The 26,636-nt window shown below is 39.4% G+C and overlaps 1 protein-coding gene across 8 annotated transcripts in view; it reads left to right on the forward strand.

The window, feature by feature from the left end:
• The window catches only part of Akap13 (A-kinase anchoring protein 13), a 289,605-nt gene that overhangs the window by 169,394 nt on the left and 93,575 nt on the right, over positions 1-26,636 (forward strand). The window contains exon 1 of one of the 8 annotated variants that reach the window (XM_029539299.1): positions 11,700-12,393. The exons of the other annotated variants lie outside the window; for them this stretch is intronic. Within the exon in view, the coding sequence (XP_029395159.1) occupies positions 12,313-12,393 (81 nt within the window). The 5' untranslated portion in view covers positions 11,700-12,312. Of the gene's footprint in view, positions 1-11,699; positions 12,394-26,636 lie in introns of those variants that run through there. 8 annotated transcript variants of the gene reach the window in all.

Raw genomic sequence — 26,636 nt, forward strand, 5'->3', positions numbered from 1 at the left:
CACACACACACACACACCCACACACACACAGGTGAGGGGGGAGATTGATTCACGTCCTGCAGAAACAATTATCCTGCAGTCATCTTGGTCAAAAATTTTTAATTGACAAACTCAAGAAATACCTTGTAAGGGGCTGGTGAGATGGCTCAGTGGGTAAGAGCACCCGACTGCTCTTCCGAAGGTGCAGAGTTCAAATCCCAACAACCACATGGTGGCTCACAACCACCCGTAACAAGATCTGATGCCCTCTTCTGGAGTGTCTGAAGACAGCTACAGTGTATTTACATATAATAAATAAATAAATCTTTAAAAAAAAAATACCTTGTAAGTTTTAAATTTGTGTACCATTCAGTGGAGTTTGATAAAATTTTCTTGCATCATGCTTCATCCCACCCAAAATGTAAATTATCACTAGTCCTATATGTCCATGCTGTGTTCTACCCACCCATGATGCACTTAGTGGCCATCTGTGTTATCTGACAGACTACTGTGGTATTCCAGTGCTTCTGTTTGAGCAACCAATAATTTACTTGTAATGAGCACTAAGTAAACAGATTAACTCTGATACCATGTGGTGGCTACAAAGCAGATAGGAAGATACATGGTGTATATCACACTTAGGACTGATTGTGATTTCTCCCATTCAGTGGAGATACAGATAGACTTTGGTGATAGATGGATAGGTGCTTTTGTGGTTGGTTTTGTTAACTTGACACAACTAGAATCCCTAGGGCAGAGTCTCTTGAGGAATGACCTATCTGGCTGGCCTGTGGACATGTCTGTGGTGGATGGTCTTAATAATTAAGTTAAATGATGTGGGGAAGACCCAGGCCACTGTAGCCAGCAGCATTCCCTACGCACGGGGCCCTGAACTATATGAGCATGGAGAAATGAAAGTGAGAGCAAGAGCGTAAGCAAGTAGGCATGTACTGATTTTTCTTTGCTCTTGACTGTGGATATAATATGACTTCCCCATAATAACGGATTTTAGCCTGGAATTTTAAGTTGTAAAAACCCCCTTTTCTCCTGAGTTGCTTTTTGTCAGGATATTTTATCACAGAAACAGAAACATGGTATACAGGTTTAACAGTTTGAAGAAGGACATACTGTGGTGTTTTGGGTTGTTTGTTGCCTTAGGTGTTGGATGGGTGCATTATGAATGTGATAGACTTGAAAGGAGACTTGAATGTGTCACTTTTACATGCATGGGGGAAAATACAGTTATATTTCAGGCATGCGGGTGGCACCCAGATATAGAATCTAGTGTGAGACCAAGTTGACTTCTGTGACTACACTTCAGAAGACTTAAAAGTAGAGATGAGGTGAGAAAGGCCAGAGAGATAATTGCAGTGATAGGCTTCTCTCCCAGACTCAGCCTCTTTAGAGCCAAATGCCCTTTATCCCATGGGTCACATTGATGCTTCATCTTCTGGATAGGGACTGGTGCAGGAACACTTTAAATTCAGTCCAAATTAGGCGTTCGGAGATTGACCAGGGAAAAAACTATAAATATCTATCATTTCTTCTTTCCCTTTGCCTTGAATGAAAAAAGCTTTCTTCTCATCAGTGTTTTCAGTTTTGTCCTAACTTTCACGCACATGCTTACTTTACTAGACAGATGCTCTGGGACTTCTACTCACCGCTTATCTTCTAATACCAGGGAACAGAAGAAAAGGTGACCCCACCCCACCCCCTTTTTTTTTTGAGATAGAGTCTTATTATATAGCCCTGACTGTTCTGGAAATCACCAGACCAGGATGGCCTGGAACTCACAGAGATCCACTTGCACCTGCCACTCGAGTTCTGGAATTAAAGTTCTGCACTAACACACCCTGAAGAAACACCCTGCTGCTCTCATAATAAGGTTTAAAACCTATGCAGTGAGACGGTAGTAGTCTGATTTCAGCAAGCATGTTGTATTAGTCATGGTTCTCTAAATGAATGGAACACATAGAAAGAACACACACACAAAGAGAGAGAGAGAGAGAGAGAGAGAGAGAGAGAGAGAGAGAGAGAGAGAGAGAGAGAGACTGACTGACTGACTTTATTAGAGTGGTATTCAAGCTGTGGTCCAAGTAATCCAGCTATGGCTGTCTGTTGATGGAAAGGACAAAAATCCTGCTAAGTCCTACGAGAGCTGCTGGCCTGCAGGCTACCTTGGAATTCTGATGAAGTAGGTTTTAGCACCAGTGAAGAAATGCCATAGCAGTGGGTCAGAAGAATTTGCCAGTGAGAGTGAGCACAAGCAGGAAAAAAAGCAAAAGCTTCCTTTCCCACGTCCTTTTATGTGAGCTGCCAGCAAAAGGTGGGACCCAGATTTAGTGTTGATCCTCTGATTCAAATAATCTGAATTTCAAGTAGGTCTCCCACCTCAAATAGTCCAACCAAGAAAAATATTTTTGCTTAGTCTTGGTTAATTCTAGATGTCAAGTAGACAACCAAGATTTATCCATCACAAATATTTTGTTCCTTCAATTCTAATTTGTAGGGATTTATCGTAATTAGTTGTTTTAGCACATATGTCTCCTTGAAGGCTGGCTTAAAGTACTCTTTTTGATAAGATTAAAAACAACAATGCTCAGAAATAAGAATTGCAGCAACTGAAGAGGGCTGCCACCCTATAGGTGGACAACAATATGAACTAACCAGTATCCCCTGAGCTTGTGTCTCTAGCTGCATATGTAGCAGAAGATGGCCTANTCGGCCATCACTGGGAAGAGAGGCCCCTTGGTCTTGCAAACTTTATATGACCCAGCACAGGGGAAGGCCAGGGCCAAGAAGTAGGAGTGGGTGGGTAGGGGAGCANGGGNGGNGGNNGGGTATAGGGAACTTTCNGGATAGCATTTGAAATGTAAATAAAGAAAATATCTAATAAAAAATTAACCACTATATATATATATATGGGCTGAGGAGACAGCTATCTCATAGAACCTGAATTTGGTTTGAATCCATTCTCTGGAAGAATGGATTGATTATGAGATAATTTCACAGAACCTTAGAAAAACTAGTTATTTTTTTAATCTTATGAATTTTGTATGTGTATATAATCACTTAAATGTGTTTAAATCAAAAATAAAATGGATATATTTTTATCAAAAGGGAAAAAAAAGAATTGCAGCAACTAATGTGCCACAACAATGCTACAGATACTTTTCATACATTAATCCATATATTTCTCATAACTTCTTCTATATCTGGCTTTATTGGTTTCATTCCCATTTTATAGATTTCAAGCCATAATTTACTCAAGGTAGTCTGGCTTCAGCATTCAGCTTGTCCCATTCTAGCCTAACAGACTCTTAAGTTACCGGGGCATTCCTGTGCTTCCTGTGGTATGCTGTGAGCGCTTGAATGTGTTTCAGTTTGATGTTCATTACGCACTCTCTACTTAGTTGGTTGACTTTTGTTTTTTTAAGACAGGGTCTCTTACAGCCTAAGCTGGCTTCAGGTTTTTTATGCAGCTTATACTGGCCTTAAACTTCTGGTCCCTTGTGTCACTACCCACAAGTGCTGGGCAGGCGTTAGGTATGTACTACCACACCTGGCTTTCCCCTTTTCAGTATGTGTTTGTATAGCAACTTCCTATGTACAGTCTTAGGATTTATTCTGGGAGTAAAAGTTTTGTTACACCTCTTGAAAATTCTCCAGACCATAGAAATACCTGTTTTGATTGGATACAATTATGGAAGTAGTTACATCACATTCCTCATCCCTTTCTTCCCTCCAGCCTCTTCCAGACCCCTCCCCTCAAATTCATGGCCTCCTACATTTATTATTGTTGTTACTATATATGTATGTAAACAGAACTATATAAGTAAAACCTTCAGAGTCAGTTGAGGGTTGCTCGTATGTATATAATTTCAGGGCTAAGCATTTGGCATTGGATAACTTTATTTAGGGGACCCTCTCTAAACAGTTGTTAATTGCCAGTGAATTTCCATCTAAGGTTGGAGCCCCATGAGATTTCTCCCATCCACCTTAGCATGTCAGTCGGTATTTTCATTGTTGTGGTATTGTCTAGGCAACATGTTGTTGTGTTTTATGGTTGCAATCCTCCTGTCACAAGACATACTCAGCAGACTTCCTGGTCCTCGGGCTCTTAACAGTCTTTCTGCCACAACAATGTTCCTTGACTCCTGGGTGTGCACTGTCTTGTTGATGTTTCCCTTTAAGTTGGGCACCCCTCTTAGTTAGAGTTTCTATTGCTGCAATGAAACACCATGTCCAAAAAGCAAATTAGGGAGAAAAAAGTTTATTTGGCTTACACTTCTGTATTACTGTTCATTATAGAAGGAAGTCAGAGTAGGAACTCAAACAGGGCATGGAAGCAGGAGCTGATGCAGAGGCCATGGAGAGGTGCTGCTATCTGGCTTGTTCAGCCTGCTTTCTTATAGAACCCACAATAGTCTGGGCCCTCCTCCATTGATCACTAGTTGAAAAAATGTCTTACAGCTGCATCTCATGGAGGCATTTCCTCAACTGAGGCTTCTTCCTTTCTGATGACTCTAGCTTGTGCTAAGTTGACACAAACCCACCCAATACAGCACCAATTGTTCTCAGTATATTTACAGTTGCAGCTTTCTGTAATGATCTTTGTCTTCTAGGAAAAAAAAACAAAAAACAAAAATCCCTCTGATGGCCAGTGAGAGCTACAGTTATCTGAGGGTAATCCAAGTAAGTTTTTAGAATGCAGTTGGTACTATGTTGACTTAGGAGAGTGACGGCAGTAGTTTCCCCTCCAAGATCTGTGACCTCACTAGTCCTGGAGAGTTGGCTAGATTTATAGTACAGGCATTCTTTCTTTCCTTCTTATTGAGCTGTCTTTAACTTCAGTTAAACTGCTAGTAGCTAAGGTGAAAGTGCCTTGCTGGCCATTGTGAATCATAAATGTCACAGCTGTGCAAGGCTATTGATTACTTTGCTCCCTTGGCACCTTTGATAGTATATCCCCGTGTTATGAATGCTAGTCTACAGGGAGTAGATGCTGAGATCATTTCCAGCGTGAGACTCAGTTTTTGTTAGGGGGAACACATGAATGCTGACATAAACCTGAGAGGAAAGTCCTACAGTGGATTTTTGATGTCGTTTCTCCCACAGTGGACTTTTCTTTTTGCTTTGTCTTTGAACCTTGATTTAAAAAAAAAAAAAAAAGAGCAAGCTGTACTTCTGCACTCTGGAAAGCATGACTATACTGTGGTGAGTTTGCTGGGAGTGATGAGGAACGTCTTCCATGGGAAGCTGAATCATTTCTTGGCTTCTCTTACAGAATGACTGTACCAGAGTTATTCCTTCTTGCTGTGAAGAGAAAAATCAGAGGAACAAGTCATTTCCTAAAGTAATACACACTGATTTTATATTGGGATTCAATTTTTCCTAAACTTAGGGTTATTTTGAAGTTTTTATTTCAGGAGAGGGATTGTCTGTTCATGACTTACCTTTCAAACTTCAACTTTTCATTTGTTTATGCTAGCACAGATGTGTTCATTCTCTCTCTCTCTCTCTCTCTCTCTCTCTCTCTCTCTCTCTCTCCCTCTCTCTGTGTGTGTATGTGCGTGCACACACACACACACACACACACACAAGCTTCTGCAGATCCTTTTTCCACCTCCTATTCCCATGACTAGCTTTTATGTGAATTCTAGGGATCCAAACTCAGGTTGGCCAGCTTGTAGGGCAAGAACTTTTTTTTTTTTTTTTTTAAACCTAGTCATCTTTCAAGCCCCAGCCCTGACGTTTATTTTCCTTGAATTGTTTAATAACTAAATTTGGTCAGCTATTAAGGGAGTTTTAGGATATGATACAGTAGTGAACAAAGACATAATCTGTCACCATCTGCTCTATGTGCATTAAAGTGCATTGGGCACTATAAAGAAACATTAAATGCTATTGATTTTAAAGTGATCATCTTCTACTTAGAGGCAGATCAAGCAGGCAGTACCCATGATTATAGGGGAAGCCACCATAGAGCCAGTGCCATAGTACTTCAAAGAAGAACTGTAAGAATGACTATGGATAAAGAGAGCCGAGTTCATAAAGTGAGAGTTGAGGGGTAGATGTTGGTAAAGGTATACTGACATCCAAAAGACGTTGGGAAAGGAGGGATGATCCTAGAAGTTAAAGTGAGCTGGGGAATTAAAGTAGGGCAAGCTGCATCGTGATCTTAGAACTTGGAGACACCAGCTTTTTATACATTTACCTTGCAGAGGAGTGGAAAATGAGTTGCAGTGAAGAGTGTGGGCAGGATGAAGCTTGTGGTACACACACAGAAACAGAGAGAGAACCTCTGTGCCGACACATCCGGGTCACGAAGGAATTCAGATAGGTCTCGGTTCCCCTGTAATACCTTTCCTCCCTTGCGCTGTTTCTGTCAGGTACTCTAGTCACTGATACGGAAGTGACTGCATGTCCTGTGAAACATTTACACTGCCAAATCCATCTCACTCATGCTCTTCCTCTTTCTCAGCATTTGACACTATTTACCAGTCCTGATGGGAGATATTTCTTTTCTTTGAATTTTCTCTATTTCTTATCTGTGTTTTGATTTCCAGATCTGTATACCTAATTCTTAAGCATTCTCCCAATTTTTAGACATAAACATTAGTTCTGCCACTTACCACAGCTGGTCTTGGACATCTCTGTAATCTAGTCCTAAATGTACCTAATCTCTCCTGCTGTCAGTTCCTCTACTGAATGCCTCCTTTTAATTCATTGTCCAGGCAGACGTCTAGTCAAATATGACACTTGAAGTGCTCTTCCTTCTCTGACTCTCAGTGTCCAGAATCCTATTCTTGTTAAGATTTTAACCCTTCTCTTACTCTCCACCCACTTGAATGTAAACCACTGCTCCTTTGATCTGTCTTTCCTCTGCCTGCTATAGCAGCTTTGTACTTAGCATTCCTAGCTCTAGTGTATCACTGTGTATGCAAACAACAAAACAAAAACAGAGAACTGTTGTGGAATGCATTGGAAAGGACTACTTAAAGTGTGGAGAAAGCATGCCCTTCTTGCTATAAACACCTTAGAGGGAAACAGAATGGAAGTATATTGTTTGTGCTTGTTTTGTTGAAATAAAAGTTCATAGTTACTGAATTCTTGTCACCATTACCACTGAGATGGGTCGGGGTAAGAGGGAAAGAGTAGGTTTTGCTTTGTTTTGGCCAGTGCTAGATGCCCTTGTGTGATACTCTCTTGGTCAGGCCTCAAAGGAACAGTGCTGGAGAATTAAAAAGTAGCAGTAAATAGTTGAGATCACAAATGTCTGTTACCATACCTGGCCACCTTTTTGGTCTTTCTTGGGAACATACATACGGAGGGAGGGAGGGAGATTTCTTAATGAACAAGAGACTCAGCCAAGCTCAAGCATTCTACCAACATCATCTTGCTTCAGGAAACATGTTCTACAGACTGAACTATCAGGTTTTCCCGTTGAAATTCTGTCATTCTCTTTTTCTTCCCTCCCTCCCTCCCTCTCTCCTTTCTTTCTCTTTTTTCTCTCCTTCCTGACATTTCCTCCCATTCTCTCTTCCCTTTCTTTTATTCTTCCTTTTTTCCCTTCATTTTTTCTTCTTTTTAAATTTTTTTAAGGCAGGCTTTCATGTGTGCATGCTGATCTTGAACCCCTGCTCCTCCAGTCTGTGGCTCCCCAATGCTGGCATTACAGACCAAGCCTGTCAGGATTGCTTCCCTCTTTAACTCAGAAAGCTAGTGGGGTGATTTGACATCTGTGCTCTTGTTCTATAAGACTTAATACAGGGAAAGAATATCCATGAAGAGACTTTTCTGTGAAGCCATCCATCTTTTGTTGTTACTTCACTTGTTGCTATTATTAAACAATTTGCTGCTTCAAGCTGAATGTTGTATGTGGTGGTTCCCTCCTCCTTGCAAAAGCAGTAAAGAGTTCAAACAAAGGTGTTTCCTGACACTTGCTACTAACTTCCCTATTTTATTGATTGTCCCTGCTTGAACCTTGAGTTTGTGTCCAGTGAAATGCCAAGAGGAAAGAGTAGGGCTCCTCTCTTTGCCTAAATGCTGACATCTGACGTTTAAAAGGAGCTCCTGGGTGGAGATGTTGGCTTTACTTTCTAAATGATCTCCTTCTTTTTCTACGAACACTCTCACATCTCATTGGAAGGAATCTTTGTTCTAATCAGACAGGTGTTCCTTAAGTAGATGCTAATCAAATTTTTCATCAACGAATGTGCGATGTTCTGGTGAGTGTAAACCTTTAAGCATAGTAAAACCTTTGCTTTCTGTCTCATCTGAAGACTAAAGGTGAAAAATAAGAATCTGCAATAATAATGGCTTTTAGAAAATGTATCAATTCTCTTTGCTATTCATTCTTCCACATATAATGAACTTTTATGTAACAAGGAGTTCAACAACAAATCTCATTGTCCAAATAATAGGATGTAGTCATAGAGCAAGAAAGAACTTGGGGTGGGTCCAGCTTCAAACCCCTTTTTTTGTACATTCCAGAACTCCACATCCAGATCATCAGATTAATACTTTCCAGCTTGCTCAGGATTGCAGATAGTGGCTCACCTAGGAGAACCGCCCCTTGGTTTTTATCTCAGTGTTCCATGTTCCCTGCCTAGCTGAATTGATCCTTGTGGGTTATGCATGTCTCCTTTATGTTCTCTTTGAGCTTGTGGGGATGAGGGGTTGGCTGCCTGAGAGCCACAAGGTTTTCTGGACCATAGTGTCAGAATTTCCACCAGGTGGCGCCCTATCAGAAGCCTTGCAGTAGACTTCTGTGAGCTTCTATTTTAACTGGAACCAAAGAACCACACATTAGTCCCTAAAATCTAAACAGTTTGGATAAAGTATTAAATCAAGAAAATTTTAACTCCTGAGCAGAAATGTAATAAAGTGTGTGAAAATTCGTAGTAGGCTCTTGTACTGGAATACTTGGGATTACATCTCAGGCCCATGACATGATAATTTGACTGCTTGTTACTTCTATTGAAGGGGTTGGTGCTCCTTGTCATAGAGAGTAGGCTGACGATCACAGAGGGAAGAGAGAGAACTGAGACTATAAATAACCCCTATTTCACATGCTTATGAAAAATCTGTGTGTTTTCTTGTAAGTTCCCAAACTTGAAGGAACAGAGAAATGCACTTAAAATCTCCTTTAAATCTGTAGCTTTCAGCTACAGTTTAGATGTGAAATGATTGGTTGCTGTGTTTCAAAATCCTAACAGAATAACTGTTCAGTGGTTCCAGATGTTTTTGATAAAAACTTGGAAATGTAGCATCAGCAGTAAAAACACAGACTACAGATTCTGTCTTCCATGGGGGAGTGCCGGGCAGATCCAAAGGGGAGAGCAAACAGACTTTCTGCCCCACCCACAGCATTTTTGCCCCACCCAGAGCATTTGTTCTCTGAGAAGAAACAGATTAGCAAGGACAGTTTTAAATTGTCCTTTAATATGTTTGTATGTGTAGAAAAGAGAAAAATCTAGATTTCTAAAACAGAAAAAAAACGCAACAGACAAAAGGCTAATATACTTATTTCAAACAGTCCTCTGGTGTCATTCAGAAAATTATAATGGTTTTGAAACATTTCAATGATTATGTAAAGTTTCCAAGGACAAAGTCCATGGTTTTTATTTGTTTACATCTTCTGCGAGGCATAGAATGTCTATTGAATTGATACGGATTATCTTTAGCTTGATAGAGTTGGTCTAGAAAGGCTTCACAGTGACCAAAGCATCTCTGATTCTCTAGAGAGATGCTTGGGAACTTGCAAGCAGGAAACATTTGATTCTCATTAGAACAGAAGGGAAAGGCAGTGAGGAGCAAACCATTAGAGAACAGAGGGGAGACAGCTTTGTGTTCATTGGGAAGAGGGGATTCTAAATTGTAGCTTGGTGAAAGTTGATCCATAAAATAAAATAGGCAGCCAGATTTTTTTTGTACACTTAAGCCTGCCCCTCTAGGACCTTTGGACCTATGCCCTTAAGCCACATAATATCAAAGTTCCTTTACATTCCTGGACAGATCCCCATGCTTTTTTGGTTAGCTTAAGCACGAATTTTATTTACAACTTCTTCATCTCTTTAATTGTCTTGTTTCTACTGTGTTTAGCCTTCTCTGTACTAGAAAGCATCACGTGCTTACTGTACACAATGCCTATGTGAGGGAGAGGCTTGCTCTCTAGAGGCACCAGAAAGAAGACATTGTCCACCTCCATGCTTTTAATGTACCTGTGGTGGGATCAAGAGGGGGCTTGTGTTAGAAAGAGCTGAGACTGTGGTGTTTGGGGAGACGGATGAATAAGAGAAGAAACTGGCCACCTTAGCTGGGTTTGCTCTATTGCTTTCTCATAAGTAGACTAGCCTCTTTAAACACCTGGCCTGAGGAAATGGTGACTCATTAGATCTTCATTACCCTTTTACAGCTTCTAAAAGAAAATACCTTTCACCAACTTTGCTTACAATATTGAGAGAAACTATAGTATTTAATCCCTTCACGTCCTTTCTGTTGTGGTATTTAAGACTGTACATTCATTCACATTCTCCAAATCTGTGAAAGGGGCTACACTCTGTCCCCTTAAAGAGAATGTAGGACTGCTTCTCCTGGAAAGCACTAGAATATTTTCCCTTTTTTGGTTTTGCTTTTGACACAGGGTCTCTTTATATAGCCCTGTCTGTGATGGAACTCACTGTGTAGACCAGGCTATCCTCGAACTCACAGAGGTCTACCTACTCTGTCTCCCTGGTGCTGGGATCAAAGCCATGTCCACACCTAGCTCACCTTTGGGTTTATTTTAGGGTTTTTTTTTTTTTTTTAACCTCCTTTTCTATTCTTTCACCTCTCTTTTCTGCTTTTTGCTTCCTTGATTCCTCTTCCTCTTTGCCCCTCCAATATTTATTACAGTTCCCAATGTCTGAAAGGTCTGGAGCAGCAGGAAAACAGGCAAAAGAAGTCACATAGTCCCGTGACTGAGAGGTGTGAAGGGCAGGGCGGTCTCAGCCAGATGACTCTTCCTAGTCCTAAGAGACATGCGTACATTCATCCTATGCCATTTCTTTAACTTTCTTTAGAACTTTCTCAGACCCCAGATGAAACAAAACCTTAACTCGTGATGACTTCTAACCCTTGCCAGACATTTTTATAGCTAATTCTACATCCTAGAGACATAACTCTGAAATATTTGGCTAACATTTTTCTGATATTAAATCATTGCTTTGCATTCTGCAGGGAGATGCTGTCTATGCCTTGGCTGGATTCAGTGTTCTGTGTCTTTCCTGAATCGCTGTTGTACAGACTTGTAGTGTTTAGTATTACACCGCCTTTCTTTATTAGCATACTGTTGGCATCAAAGGGACTGAGGTCGCTTCTTGCAGTGTCTGACAGAGCCTTTTTCACTGGGGACTTGTAAGGAGGAGGAGCAGGAGGAAGCCTGTTGGAAAAGGAAGCCTTGTTTTTTCTCTTCATCTGTAGATGATTCATGTTCCCACCACTGCAATTAGGTTTCCAAACCTCCAAGGCTGCTGGTGCAGATCTAAAAGGGCAAGTAATGACGATCTTGAGAGAGCAGGGTAAAGGGTGTGGAGGCTGTGGAGGGAGGGACTGGCTAGCTAGCGGCAGCCAGCTAGGGAGGGAGGGAGGGAGAGAGGACATCTGGAGGAGTGGTCTATTTTCCTTGTACTCGGGCCGGCTGTCCTTAGATATTTTCAACTTAAGTCAAAATCCAGCCCTGCCGCTGAAGGAGCTGGAGAATGGCTTAAATAGTGGATACTCTAGAAAATACCTCTGGATTTTTTTTCTTTTTCCCCCCCTCCATATAGTTTCCTTGTCTTTGTTGTTTTAAGGAATTCTCATGCCGTCACTTTGAAATAGCCACCTTCCTTTAAAAAACAAATCCTCTGTCTTCGTGGCTAAGTGCTTACTGGCTCTGGGTTTTCTGCATACATGTGCCAACCATTATGCTTAGCCAGTTCGTCCTTAATTTTTCTTCTGGAGTTCTCGGCAGTGATGGAAAAGATCTGTGCTTCTCTTTCAGTCAAGATCTGCACAGCAGCGATCTTACTGCAGACTGCTTTTATTATGAATTATAAGCTCGTCGTCTCCATGCTCTGAAGTTGCCAGAAAGTTCCCACTTAGTTCACAGATTTGGAGTCTGCTTTTTTTTTTTTTTTTTTTTCCTCCTTAACCCGAGAGTTTTCTATATAGAGGAATCTGGAAGCAGAAGTCTCCTCCCGCCCACTGTGAGAAATTTGGAATTTTGGACCTGTGTGAGCACATTGGTCCCTGGATTCAGCAGATATACGTCTACATTTTGTCTCTTCTTTTCTGCATCTGTACAAAATGTATGAGCGGCACAAAAGGCGCTATAGCCTGTGTGACATCTCCAGGGTGGACAGGACTGTCGATGTGGTGTTGCTGAAGGTAAGAAGGGGCCACACCTCATAGAGTTTGAACATCTCAGGAAGACTTCTCTCTGTACCCTTACTGCCAGGTCTTGGTCCTTCCTAAACTAGGATGAAGTGTGAGAAAGCCTGAGCTAACAGTGATAGAAGACCAAGAAGGGGGGATTTTAAAATTCTTTAAAGGCATGTCTGAACAGACGCACTGTGTGGGGGGGGGGGGGGGAGAATGAATATGAATCTGCAACAAAGCACTTATTACTAAAATAAAATCTAAACAATCACAAAGGAGGAGTGCATTCTCAGAGCTGCCCTTTGGCTAGATGCCTCTGTTTTCTGTTGCTTGCCCCATCCTCACACCTCAATTCCACCTCCCTTTTGCCTGACTGGCTTTCTCTGTGAGCTTCCTTTTCTGTCTGTCTCTTTGTCCCTTTGTCTGTGTAGTCTTTGGTCGTTCCTGTCTATCTGTTCTTCTCCTGTCTCCCGGTCTCAGTTCCCCAGGAGAGAGAGAAGTCAGGATTCTGTTGGAACTGTCTCCAGTTGACTCTTTTTCTGCCTTAGCTTCTGCCCAGTGATAAGCTGCATTTACATTTGTTTGATTTCACATCATTAGTAATGTTGGGTGTCTAAGCAGGAAGGGGGTGGAGACTCTGGACTGGCTAATTGTTCACAGAAGACATCCTTGAATCTAAAATTAGTAAGGACTTCTACAGTCGGTAAGGCCAGAGTCTGGGAATGTTGGACAACTCATGAAGTACTTTTTGGAAGTTTGGCTGTTTTCTGGCAAAGGCAGGGAAATTGGAAGTCAGCCAAGTACTTCATAGAAGCCAAAGAACCTGAACATCTAAATTTGGGAGAATGGAACAGGTTAAGTAGAAAAGGAATAATTTTGCATAAAGTGCTAATCTAATGTCTGGGTTAAATAAATGGTGGAAGTCTATTGTTGGTGTATCAACTCTGTTTAGTACTTGAGATAACCCACTTTCTTATATGAAATTTCAATTTTTTGCTGTTATTATGTGTGGCATGGCTCACCTGTTGTATAGTCAGAGGGTAGCTTGGAGAAGTTTATTCTGTCCTTCAACCTTGTGGATCCTGGGGATCAAACTCAGGTCATCAGGCTTAGCAGCAAACACCTTTAGCCACTGAGCCACCTCGCCCCTATGCCACCATCCCCTGTCCCTTTGAGATAAGCACCTACTTAACTTGGTAAAGCATCCTAGGCTAAGCCTAACATTACCTTCTTCCCTTGGCCTCTCGGGTATGGGTTACAATGCTTAGTCTCTCCCTAAGACAAGCTGGCAAATGAGCTCAGAAACCTAGACACAGAAGCCAGTGAAATCCACATAGGGTGTGGCCCTCAGAGGAGGTGTGATTTGTGGTGTGGTGGTGTCACTGCCCCTCAGTAATCACTGTCAGGTGGTTTAACTTGCCAAGGCCTACTTTGTAATTTGGTGTTTTGAACTTGTTCCAAAGATGATGTTGGTTTTAATTTCTCTGAAAAGTCATTTCCTCTGAGAGATAACAATTATCTTCTGATATTTTGCCCTCTTATATAAGAACTTTAGAAAGGCTACTTTCTAGGATCTTCGTCTTGTGATGTTGTGGCCCTTTTGATTTAACAGGCCAGGGAAAGGCGGAGCGCTCTTCTGTTGTCACAGGAATCTCTCTTGCCTTTCTTCTCTTTCCCCCTCCCTCCGTGTGTTTTTTGGAGGGTTGGGGGAGACAGAAGAAAGCAAAAGAAGGATACTATTTAGGTGGCAAAAGTGATGTTGGGGGGGGGAGGGACAAGTGATAGCTATGGGGCAAATAGCAAAGTATAATGATATGCATACCAAAATATTATAATGAAAACCATTATTTTACAAATAGTGGCTAGAGAGAGACTCAGTGGTTAAGGACACTTGCTGCTTTTGGAGAGGACCTGGGTTTGATTCTCAGTACATGCATGGTGACTCACAGCCATCCCTAACTCCAATTCCAAGGCATCTACTGCTCTCTTCTGATTTTTACATACATCAGATGTGCACTTGGGGCACATATGTGTATACAGGCAAAATACTCATAAAATAAACAAATTTTAAAATTAATCAAATCAAATAAAAAAATGCTAAAAATATATAGTATCATACAGGTTAGTTGGTTATGAAAGCTTTATATGAGTTACGCTAACTCAGTTCAGGGTTCTTCATTTGTAGACACTATTTTTATATTTCCCTTTTCTGTGATTTATTTGACTTGAGAGTTATTTGTCGGGCAGTGACTATTTTACCCCATTTCCTGAGGAAACACTAGAAACACGACTGAGAACTGAGGGGCTGAGTCTAAGAGGATCCTCCTAAGATCAACAGTGACCAGAGAGACATGCACAGGCTGCGGGCTAGGACAGAGACAAGTAGCATGCTTCATTCGGCAGAGGCTGAGAAGAGGTCTGTCTACATGAAGGATGAAGGAAGAGTTTTAAAAATAATGAATTGAGTCTCTGAGGAAGAGAGAAAATGATGTGTACTTCCTGACAGATGGGAGCATTCTGCATAGAGTGCAGTAAGTTAATTGTAAAGAGACTGGAGCCAGAACCAATGTGCAGAAGCAAGCAGCCATGATGAGGAACCTTTCCCACTTTGTTTTAAAAGAAAAGATTAAAAAGAAGTTACTATCCCCCATTCCATACCTTAACAAAGGAGTATCTTACTCCTTTTTAAACTAATCAGGAAGAAGATTATCTGGTACAAGAAAGTCCCTTAAAATATAAGAATTTGGGATTGGAACCTAGGTTCAATTTATTCCATTTTTATGTTAATGAGTTGTTGAGATGGTGTTATAGGTAGCATCATTAAAAGACCTATTTCAGTTAAAAAAATAAATAAAGGTGCTAGAAGTGTTGGAGAAGGAAGAATTCCTTGTAGATGCTACATGTGATGAAAGATCATTAAACTACTGTGGCCTGAATCTTAGAATCCATTAATTGTGCCTCCCCCCCCCCCCTTTGATGAGGGTTGAGTTTTTCTTACTGGAAACTTCATGGTATAGCATAATACAAAAATTCTTTTAAGCCATTTGTCCCTGTAACATAAAGTGATGGATTGTTCTCTAATGTATTTTTTAAAGATAGTAACAATATTTCAAGTGAAAAAAATTAAAAAAATAATAAAATATAAGATTATTCTGGCAGTGTGGGGATATATTAGGATGTTGCTGTGGCAGACCCCAACATGGTCAAATAACTTTGTGGAGTAAAGTAAGGTGAGAATAGATACTGAGACATAAGCATGGGATGTTTGCAGTCTTAATCACCGTCTCTTTTCACATACAAGAAAACAGGTTAGAGTAGCCAGTAACTCCCCCTGTTGCCCCCCTTCATATGTAATCAATGATAGGAGGCAAACCAAAGTCAGAGTCTTCACAGCCAGTGTATTGTCTTGCTATCCTAAGGCTCCCTTGAGTTGACCCATTCCTTTTATTATATGAGTATATACACAGAGGTGCACATGCACACCTGCACCAATGTATATGATTTTCTATCATAGACTTTTGTTGCAAGAAGTCCTAGACATTATGTTGATTAATTCTTCCCCAATAGGGGAATTCTTTTTATGACACTTTGGATAGATGCATGATAGGAAGAGTTCATTTTCCTCACAGTCTGTAGCATCTTTTCCCTATAATTCTTCCTCCTCTTCCTCTCCCTCCCTCTCAGTGGTGTTCTCCAATTGCTTTCACAGTATTTTGAATTTCAGTATTTTCTGTTAGCGTTTTAAAATTCATTTGGTGGACTGTGAACTGGCTTAGTCCACAAAGTGCCTGGGTTTAGGTCCCTAGAGTCTATGTTAAGGTCAGGCATGGCAGTGCACATCTGTAGTTCCGTGCTGGGGAGATGGAGACAGAAGAATTCCTGAGGCTTGCTGGCTAGCCAGGCTAGCTGATAAGGATCAGTAGGTTCAGAGAGAGAGAGACTGTCTGAATTGTAAAATAGAGTTGGATAGAGAAAGATTCCAGCATTGCCCTCTGGCTTCCTTACCTATGTGCAGATTCCATGGGACACATGTACCACTCAAATACTCAGGTGACCCTCTGCGTTCTCACCATACTTTTACATAGTTTACTAAGTTTACAAACTTGCTTATTTTTTCACCTTTATCGGTGCACTTGTGCATACAGAATGAGGTATCATAATCTTACTTTAAAAGGTAATAGATTTTTTTTTAAAATGATATTACTGTCTTAACCTGATTGGCATTGAACTTGTTATATAGACCAAGCTAACTGGAACTCACAGAGATCCACCTGCTTCTACCCTCTAAGTGCTGGGATTAAAGGTGTGGGCTATCATGTCTGGCTTTAATAGTTATTTCTTGATTGAAATGAATTGATGTTTTAAGATGTGTAAATAAAGATTTATAAGCCTTGTGCTGACAATTTTTAATTAACTTTAATGTAAAAATAACTAATAACTTTACTGTAAAAATATAGAAATGAAAAGCAACAGTAATCTCAAGGTTTAGATTGTGTATCTTTCACTCTGTTAGTCCATACATGTCAAAGTTCCTAACCTTTGACATTCAAATAATTCCCTGAGAATTAGCGTCATCATTCCTCATTAGTTTTTTATACCCATACTTTCTGTGGCTTACTCTTAATTCTTATCTATGTTGTTTATCATTTCTGTGTAAATAGTCTTGTCTGTCTATCCACCTGTCAGAGTCAAGGTCTCAGTAGCCTAAACTAACCTTGAACTCACTACATAGCTGAGAGGCTAACCTTAAATAGTCCTGCTTTCACCTCCCAGGTGCCATGATTGCAGGCCTGACTCCATTCCATGCAGGCTTTCTGAAATGTCTTATAAATAACAGAACTTAGCTAGATAATCTTCCCCTGGCCCCCCAACCCAGGATACTTATCCTTGGTTGGCATCCCTCATCCTTTGCATATGACATTCTTCCCTTGCCTCCCTCTTTCTTGATATAAACGTGGCTTCTGGCTCTTTGGATAAATGGTTTATAACTATGAATCATATGTTTAAAATGGGATATGAAATAATTTTGATTGTTGGCGGGGGGGGGCCCTTTGGTACCAGTATGCCCTTTTCCCCATTGTTCTTCAAGAAGCTAATGTGGACTTCATGTGTTGACTGATGAGAACCTTCCATAGCCAGACGGAGACTGACAAATGAGAGCATTCTTAAAACTACAGCAAGTGCTTGTGGCTTACTCCCAAACTAGCACACCAAAAAGGAAGAGCCCATCAGTGTGTGACCGGGCTTGTAAATATAAGATTAGTGCCTGATTTAGGATAATTTTAGCATCCACTTGTGTCTAGTAGTTTAGTAAGTTTGAGTACCTGGAAAAACACAAGTCTATTATTAATAATAACATTAATCTTAATGTCACTGAAAATTTAATGAAAGCCAATTTTGTAACTAACAATTGAGCATGCTAGTTGAATGGCCATGGGATTTCTAAGTGTTTTCTTTATGATAAATGAAAATACTTAGAAAATGGCAGTCCCCTCTATGTTCATTGCTTACACAGACCATGCAGTCTCATTAGCTGAAGCTCAGAAGGAATATTTAGATGTTGGATTTTTGCTTCCTTTTCTTCAGCCTTGTATCTTTGCCTGGATTGTCTAAAAAGGTTGCAAAGGAAATAAATATTTGTGGTGGTTGGGAAGACTGGGTGTTACCATAGTTGTATTATTAGAATGTTCAGTTACAAACAGTGGCATGACACTGCCAGAAACAAGACAATGCAAAAACACGTTCCTCTATTGTGAAACTGGTAGACTCTCAGGATGGGTGGCTCAGGTTATCACAGAGGCCCCGGGCTACACTGAAGGAATGGAAAGAATACCAGACTGGGTCCAACGTTTCTTACAATGTGCCTTTCATTATCCTGTACTCTGTACACTGTAACTCTCTAGAACCTTGGAGTGCTGAGTCTTGAGTGGTGTCTGAGCTGGGTTTTGTGGCAGTACCTATGAGTACTATTTTACCTATTTTTGCTCAAAAATACTTAAAAGTATGTTCTGAGTGACTTCTCTCTCCAAATGATACAGGCATTAAAACCTATTTCTAATTTCTACCTACCTGCTAAGTAAAGTTTCTGAATCACCTTGAACTAGTCTCTACTTTTCCCATTCACTGAGTCACTTGCCCACTCTGTATTTTATTCATAGCTCTGTGGTTTCGTGAGAGCAAAATATATGTGGGGAATCTCATTCTCGTTATATCATCTTTTTTTAATTAACCATCCAAATACTAGCAGTGTCCACAGTGATCTGAACTTTTTGCTTAACCTACTCAGAATTATATTTTTAAAAAAAATAACAACAAAGAAAAGGATAGTGCAAGGAACCAGTTTATTTTATTAGTATGTAAATGCCTTGGCTATAGAGATAATTTGGGGGGGAAAGGTCTAATAGATGACATAAACATTGCTTTATTTAAAAATACCTGTTAACTTTTGATCTCCTCCAACACGTGTTAAAGTGTTACCACATGTGCTCAGTGCCTGGCATTGTATGTGATCAACAGCAAGCATATGAAAATACTTCTAATGGAGCCACATAGTGTGGCTTTTAGTTGCCATGAGAGTGAGGCTGTGGAGATGAAGAATTACAAACTAGAGTGGTATAAACCTGTGTGCCACATCAGCAGTTCCAAAATAGGGCAAGGGGAGGGGTATTTCTTAAACCAATCTCTGTGTCTTGGGGAGCTTACTTACATGGTAAGCACAATATTATCCACACATGAATATGATATGCTTGGCGCTGCTTTTACACAGGATGTGGTTGAAAGTGCTGATGCATGTTTTAGCATTCTTCCTTTACTTGATGCAACATGGAGATTGCCCTCTGGCTAATGGCATTGACCATGACTGGTAGCATCTGGCTCAGATTACTAGCTATAATTTTGGCTTTGTGGGATGCCTGTCAACTTTTGTTTAAATAAGTTTGCATCTCTTAACTGCTGTACACTCACTTCTTAATCTGTGATATAATATACATAATTTACCATTTTAACTACTTTTGGGCACACTATACAGTTCCCATGTTATTAACAGTTACACATTTGTATAAGTGTCACTACTAGATAGATCAAAACATTTCCGTTTTTCCAAAGTAAAATTTCTCACCTGTTAAACAATAAACCTCCATTCCTGTCCCATGGAAACCTCCATTCTGCTTTCTATCTGATTCTGACTGTTCTGTGTGCCTTATATAAGTGTGCAGTATTTTTTCCTTTGTGACTGACGGTCTTACATCACTTAGCACAACATCTGAAGTTTATACAAATTGTAAGATGCATCAGTTTCTTTAAAGCTAAATAAAATTCTTTGTTAACATCATACCCGTTATTTGTTCACACACTGACCATCTGAGCTGTGTTAACTGTTTAGCTGTTGTGAGTGGTGGTGCTCTGACTGTGTGTAGAAGTACCTGTTTGAAACCCTGCTTTCATTCTTTGGGTATATGACCAGAATTGAAATTTCTGAGCCAAGATAATTTTGGTTTTTAGGCATGGCTACATTGTTTGCCACAGTGGCTCTAACATTTTACACATTCCTACCAGCAGTTTCAAAAGACTTCCAGTTTCTCTGCATTCCCAAATAACAGCATAGGGATTATGAAGTGATAGCCCATTCTGGGTTTGATTTGCATTTCTCTAATGTACACTTTTGGGCTATTAGTATTCATAAGCTAGTGAGTTGAGCTGTCTTAAACTAATCTCATCTACAAATAATGTGTTGTCTAGCCAAGTCTTGGATCTATACACACTTTTTTTTAACATACTACTTCAAGAATATGTGAAACTAGACTAAAAACCTTCTTTTCCCACCTCTTTAACCTTGTGGAGCCGCCTTCTGTTTTTTGGCTTTTTTTTTTTTTCCTTCTTCTGTTTTAAGATGTGGTATAGTCCTCGGTCACAGAAGAGGTTTAACTTGTTTGTTTTATTTTTTAAGGAAAGAGTAAAGCAACCCACGAAGGGCATCTCCTGATACCTCCGTTTTCAAAAAAGGAACAAAATGTATTTTTTAATTATCATTTTAAAAGAAAACCATGCTTTAGGAGGGATACAAGGCCACTTTGTTATGATGGCAAGAAAAAAAATCACAGATAAGAACAAAAATATTGTCCAAATGTGGCAAAATTGCTAAATGTTATAGCCGTTTTGGAAAACAACCTGAAGTTCCCAAAAAATGAAATCTAAGTTACCATATACATAATTAAGCAGTCCGTTTCTAGGTATATTCTTAAGGGAAATAAAAACATCAGTCCTCAAAAACGTGTATAAAACATGTATGCAAAATGTTCATAGTATTATTTATTCATAGCAGCTAGAAAGTCAAATCAACCCAAATGTTTAGTATTTGCTGAAAAGATAAGTAAAATATAGGTATAGCCATACAGTGGAATATTACTTGAAATTAATAGAACACTAATACTACAACATAGATGAATATTGGATACATTTTGCTGAGTAAAAGAAACATCACAGAAGACTAAAGAGTGATGGCTACATTTATAAGAACTGTTTAGAGTGGGCAGATCAGTAGACAGAATATGGCTCAGTGCTTCTCTAGGACCCAAAGAAAAAGATTTAAATGTTGGGTTTCTTTTTATTGCCATGATAGTGCTCTGAAATTAAATGATGGTGATGATTATATAGGTCTGCGAATTGTCTAATACTATTAAGTTATACAGTCTAAATGACTTAAGTTTTGTGGGACAAGAATTTATATAAAGATATTAAAATGCAAAATGTTATAGTTGCACATGCTCAGTTGCATACATGTTCTCACGCACACATACAAAATAAACACAGCCTGCATCCTGAATTCTTTCATAAGTGGAAGAGCAAGTGAATCCAGAGAAATGTTTTACTTTTCTTTAAAAAGACCGTTTTCATGTAATATATTTTGATCATGTTTTTCCCTTCCCCCAACTCTTCCCAGATCTCACCCCTCTCTACCTACTCAACTTTGTTTTCTTCTCTCTCTTTCTCGAACAAAACCAAAAACAGTAAGACAAATTAAAAAAAAAATTACTAAAACAAAAAGCTCACAAAAAGTCCAGCAATAACAGCAAAAATCATGGAGTTCATTTTGTGATGACAGCTTCTCATGGGCACTGGGCCTGCCCTGATTTATATACCCAGTGACACTTAATAGAAGAAAACTAATGTCCCCTTTGCCAGCAGTTATCTATTGCAAATAGCTTCTTTGTGCACTTACTGTCTCAGTGCTGGGCCCTGACTGTCTTGAATCTGTGCAGATCTTGTGCACTGGTGCCACTCTCTGACTTCCTATATGCCTGGAAAACGCTGTTGCCCTGCAGTCATCCACCACCTCCGGCTCGTACAGTCTTTTTATCTCCTCTTCCTCATAGATCCTTGCATCTTGAGGGGTTTGATGAAAGCATCCTTTTTTAGGGCTAGCTGCTCCAAAATCCCTTACTTTTATAAGACCCACCCTGGTGGGTCCCTATATCAATTCCCATCTACTGCAAGGAGAAGCTTCTCTGATGAGGGTTGAACAAGGCACTATCTATGGGTACAGCAGTTTATCATTAGTCATTTCACTGCTATTTCCTTTAGCAGAAGAATAGTTGTAGTGCTTCCCCAGGCCCATGACTCCCTAGCCCTATGTTCTTGGCCTCTCTAGCACTGTCAGGTTCCATCTCATAGAACGGACCTTAATTAAGTACAGCCATTTGTGTCACTGTCGCACCAGCGTATCATGCAGACAAATAGCTACTTTGAGCCTCAGGGTTTGTAGCTGCCTTATCCTGATGCTTGCCTTCTCTGATAGCTTGCAGAGTACTTTCCAGTACCCTAAGTGTTAGTTATGAATGTTAGGCATGAAGCTTTTATTTAGAGTTTAGCTAACAGCACTGTACTAATGTTGGGTTTGGTTTCTCAAGACAGGGTTTCTCTGTGTAGCCCTGGTCGTCCTGGACTCTTTGTTTGTGAACCAGGCTAGCCTTGAACTGACAGAGATCAACTTGCTTCTGCTTCCTGAGTGCTGGGGTTAAAAGTGTACACCACCACACCTGGCTTCTAATGATTTTTAATACTGACAAGTATTAAACAAGAAAGGGAGAGGAAGGCATATACAGGAACTTCCTGTACTGTCTTTGCAAAGTGAACTCGTTATAGTAACTTATGCCTCTTTCTGTCAACTACAATGATTATTAAATAATTATTAAATAAAATTAGAATATAACCATAAAATTAAATTTGAGAAACTATAGAAAAGTTGAAAGGAATATTAGTTTATGATCATTCACGTGTAGTTGCTCACTTAAAAATTCAGTCAAATCAGTATTCTTTTTTTGCTACAAAGGGATGATCATGTTGAGATATTTCAATACCTATGTTTTTTTTAAATTAATGATAAATATTGATTGTTTTTAAATGTGAGATAGTTCTGAAATTTTAGCTTCCTTAAGCTAGTAAGTTAACTTGTGTCTTAATAGGACTGTTTGCCATACTACACTCAGCCTTGGGAAGAGTCTGGAGCAAAAGGATCAGTCACCAGACCTGCAGACGTGCACGAGGCTTCTGGAAGGTTCCCTAACACTAGTATTTCCTTATCACATAATATATTCTCTTAAAGAGAGTTTGTTTTACCTTAATTTTATTTTCATTCTCATGAATAGTTGCACAATAGAATGATCACTAAATGTACCATACCGGTGCCTAAAATGAGAGAAACACGGTTTAGTGAATGCGTATTCAAGATGAAGAATGTCTCATTTACACAGTGGCCATGAAATCAGGATGATAGTGAAAAGAGTTAAATTCGAAGACACACATGTTAGCCTTTGCCAAAATGTTGGCTGAAAACATCATTGCAGTACTGGAGAGGGGAGGGGTTGCCTAGTTTAGGGAGGCTCATTTCCATGTTCTTCACTCTGATATTTGAGATTCCTCTAAGCTTTTTGATTTCTGTTAACTAAGTTTATTTCAGTGTTTATGCAACCTCTGTTATAATGAAAGGGGCAAAAGGATTATTTTAACATTTCCCACTTCAAAATTTACTTTCATGCTGAATTGTGATAGCTTTGATTGCTAACAGAGAAGCGTCTCAGTAAAAATGAGGTATAGGTTAAAAAAAATTAGAACATTTCTCTGAGCCACTGCTTGGGGGATTGTTTTATTTGTTTTAGTTTGACTTTATCTATTTGTTTTTTAAAAAGAAAGTAGGCTTCTGTTTATTGTCTTTGCCATCTGCCTCTTAAGATAAAACTATTCCTGTTGTTTTAATTGTAGATTGTTCCTTATAAATGTTGCATTCTATGGATATATGACAAGTTATTTCTGTCAGTCTGAGTCTTCCATGAGTTAAGCTGCCATTAAAAAGTGTCTTAGTACAGAAATATGTTTGGGGCTGGCAAGACTGTAGGTCAAGATGCTTGCTGACAAGGCTGATACCTGAGTTTAATAACAGGGAATTATACTGTATAAAGGGACCAACTGCCTCAAGTTATTTCTGACTTCCACACACCATGGCATGAGCACAAACACAAACACATACACTGACAGACAGACAGACTGATGGATGGACGGATGGATGGACAGTTTTAAAAGAAATATTTTGCTTTTATTAATAACTTTAGTCCATTGCTAGGTAGAATCTGAGTGTTGTTTGACATTGCAGAAACAGCTAGCCTAGTTTCCAAAATCTATCCTTTTACATGATTTTAACAGTATGTCTGAGTTTCCATTATTTTACATTCTGGCCAACACTTTGTACTATTAGTCTTTAATCTGAGCTGTTCTGGTAAACATATATTTGTTTGCCTCTGAGGTTTATTTTAATTGTTTTATGTCTGCCATGTGTATGGAGGTCTACCCACCCACCCATCACCCCTGCCGCCAGAGACCGGAAGAGGGCATCAGATTCTCTGGAACTGGAGTTGCAGGCTGTTCTGAGCTGCCTGACATAGGTTTCCTCTGAAAGAACAGCAGGCACCCCAACCCCTGGGCAGTCTTCCTTATAGTTTTCACTTCCGTTTTCCTGTTGAATGGCACGGCTAGGAATGCTTTCTCATGTATGTCTTGTATTAGTGCTATTTTTTAATAAGCTACTTACTCTATCTAGTCCCCTGCCTGTTTGTTCCCTATTGAAATAACTTGGCATCTTTGTCAAATTAAGTAACTGACTTCAGTTCTTTTCCACTGACCTTTATTCTGTTTTACACCAGTACTATACTGGTTTGATTCATGTGGCTCTTAAAGTCATGTGTATGATTTTAGGGATATAACTATTAGAGTTTCTGATTTGTAAATATGCTTTCTCTGTGTGAGCCTTTAATTTCAGAATTTTTTTAGTTCCATGGTGTAAATATTATTCATCTTTTACATTTTTTCCCTAACCAAATGTCTTGGTGTTACTATAAATACTATAGCTTTTACTTTCAGTTTTAGTGTCTACGTATCTTTGCCAGTACATAAAACTAATACTGATTTGGACATCTGCCTCACAACGCTCAGGCACTTATTCCAGTAGCATTTTTGTTGTTTAGAATCCTCTTTGTAGACAGTTAGGTCATCTTTGAGTCGTTTCACTTCTTGCAGTTGCATGCATTGTTTCTTTTCTGTTTGATGCACTGAGTAGCTTTCCAGAGCAGTGCTGGATACAAGTAACACGGTGCTGTTCTTCAGCCTTATTCTTGATTTCAGATTAGTGCACTTAGTCTTCTTATCACTGGGAATGATGTTGACTGACTATAGGGTTGTTTTGTTATGTTTTTAAGGATGTCTTACCAGGTTGAGGAATTTTTTTTCTGTTAGTGTTAGTAGATACCAGTTTTTGCCAAGATGTTTTTCCCCTTTTGATTTTCCTCAGTTTGAGGGTTGGTAGACCTAAATTGAATTTTTTAATTGTTTATTTTCTTGAGACTATACTGTATTTATATCATTTCTCTCTTCCCTTTCCTCCCTTCATCAACATGCAACACTGCGATAGAGTTCTTAGAATTAACCCGCTTGTTCACAATATGCTTATCTTCTACATGTATTGCCCCAGCCAGGTTATCAAAAATTCTGCTAGTGATTCTGCACCATTCCTAAGAGTAACCAATGCTTTTCTGCCTTTATCTGGTTTTGATGTTGGAGGCTCAGAAAACAAGCTGTGACCTGTTGTTTATTTGTCTGTTTCCTAAAAGTGTTTGTGTAAAATCTGTGTTTTTATGGGATTCACCAGAAAGCTCCTGGCCTGGGGTTCCCCTTGAAGGAAAGTTCTAAACCACAAATTCAGTGGCTTGAATGAATACTGAAGTTATGTATGTCATTGTGAGCGGATTTGATCATTTCTTTAGAGTTAGTGAACTCTACACACAAGTTGTTTATAGTGAGCCTTTATTGTCCTTCCTGTGTGTAGACCCTGTGGTTTCCCTCTTAGACTTGCGGCACCACTATGTAGCTTGGGTAGCTTGTAACCATCCTCATCAGAGCAGCTACGGTGTGCTGATACTATTGACTAGCTTTTCTGACTGTTGAAACTAGCTGTTTTCCTGCTTTCTGAATCACTCATGTCTGTCCATTCTAGGGGTTTGTTTTGTTTTGTTGCAGGTTTTGAATGAATGTACTGTCTTGATTTTTCCCCTTTATTGGAAATAGATTTTTCACTTACATAATATATTCTAATTACAATATCTCTTCCTCCCCTCCCCTCCAGACCCACCCCCTTCCTGTCTCATAGAAAACAAACAGGCCAGTCCTCTGGTGGTGACCTTAAATCCCAGCATTCCTGAGGTAGAGGCAGGTGCATCTCTGAGCTTTAGGCCTACAGAGTAAGTTCCAGGACAATCACGTATTGAAAAAGAAACAAAAAAAAAAATTAAAAAAAGAAAAGAAAAACAAATATGTTCCTACATGATAATAATAAGATACAACAAAAACTAACACACTGGAATAGGACAAAACAAACAGATGGGAAAGAGCCCAAGAGAAAGTACAAGAATGTAGACACACAGACCCATCATCTGCATATTCCAAAACACTATGAAAACACTAAACTGGAAATCATAACAAATAGCCAGAAGACCTGTAGGGTTTAAAAAAAGAGGAAAAATACATATAAATAAGATAAAAATAAAAAATAATAAAACAAATTTTAATGGAAAAATATGATGAGAAAATGAGTGCTAAATTCTTTTTTTTAACATTCTTAAATTTTTTATTATTTAAATGCATTTTATACATCAAATATATTAGTAATATTGAGTATTTTGAGAATCAAATAATACATAAGAAATTTGTTT

The sequence above is a fragment of the Mus pahari genome, chromosome 1 (genome assembly GCF_900095145.1).
Source record: "Mus pahari chromosome 1, PAHARI_EIJ_v1.1, whole genome shotgun sequence".
Lineage (NCBI taxonomy): Eukaryota > Metazoa > Chordata > Mammalia > Rodentia > Muridae > Mus > Mus pahari.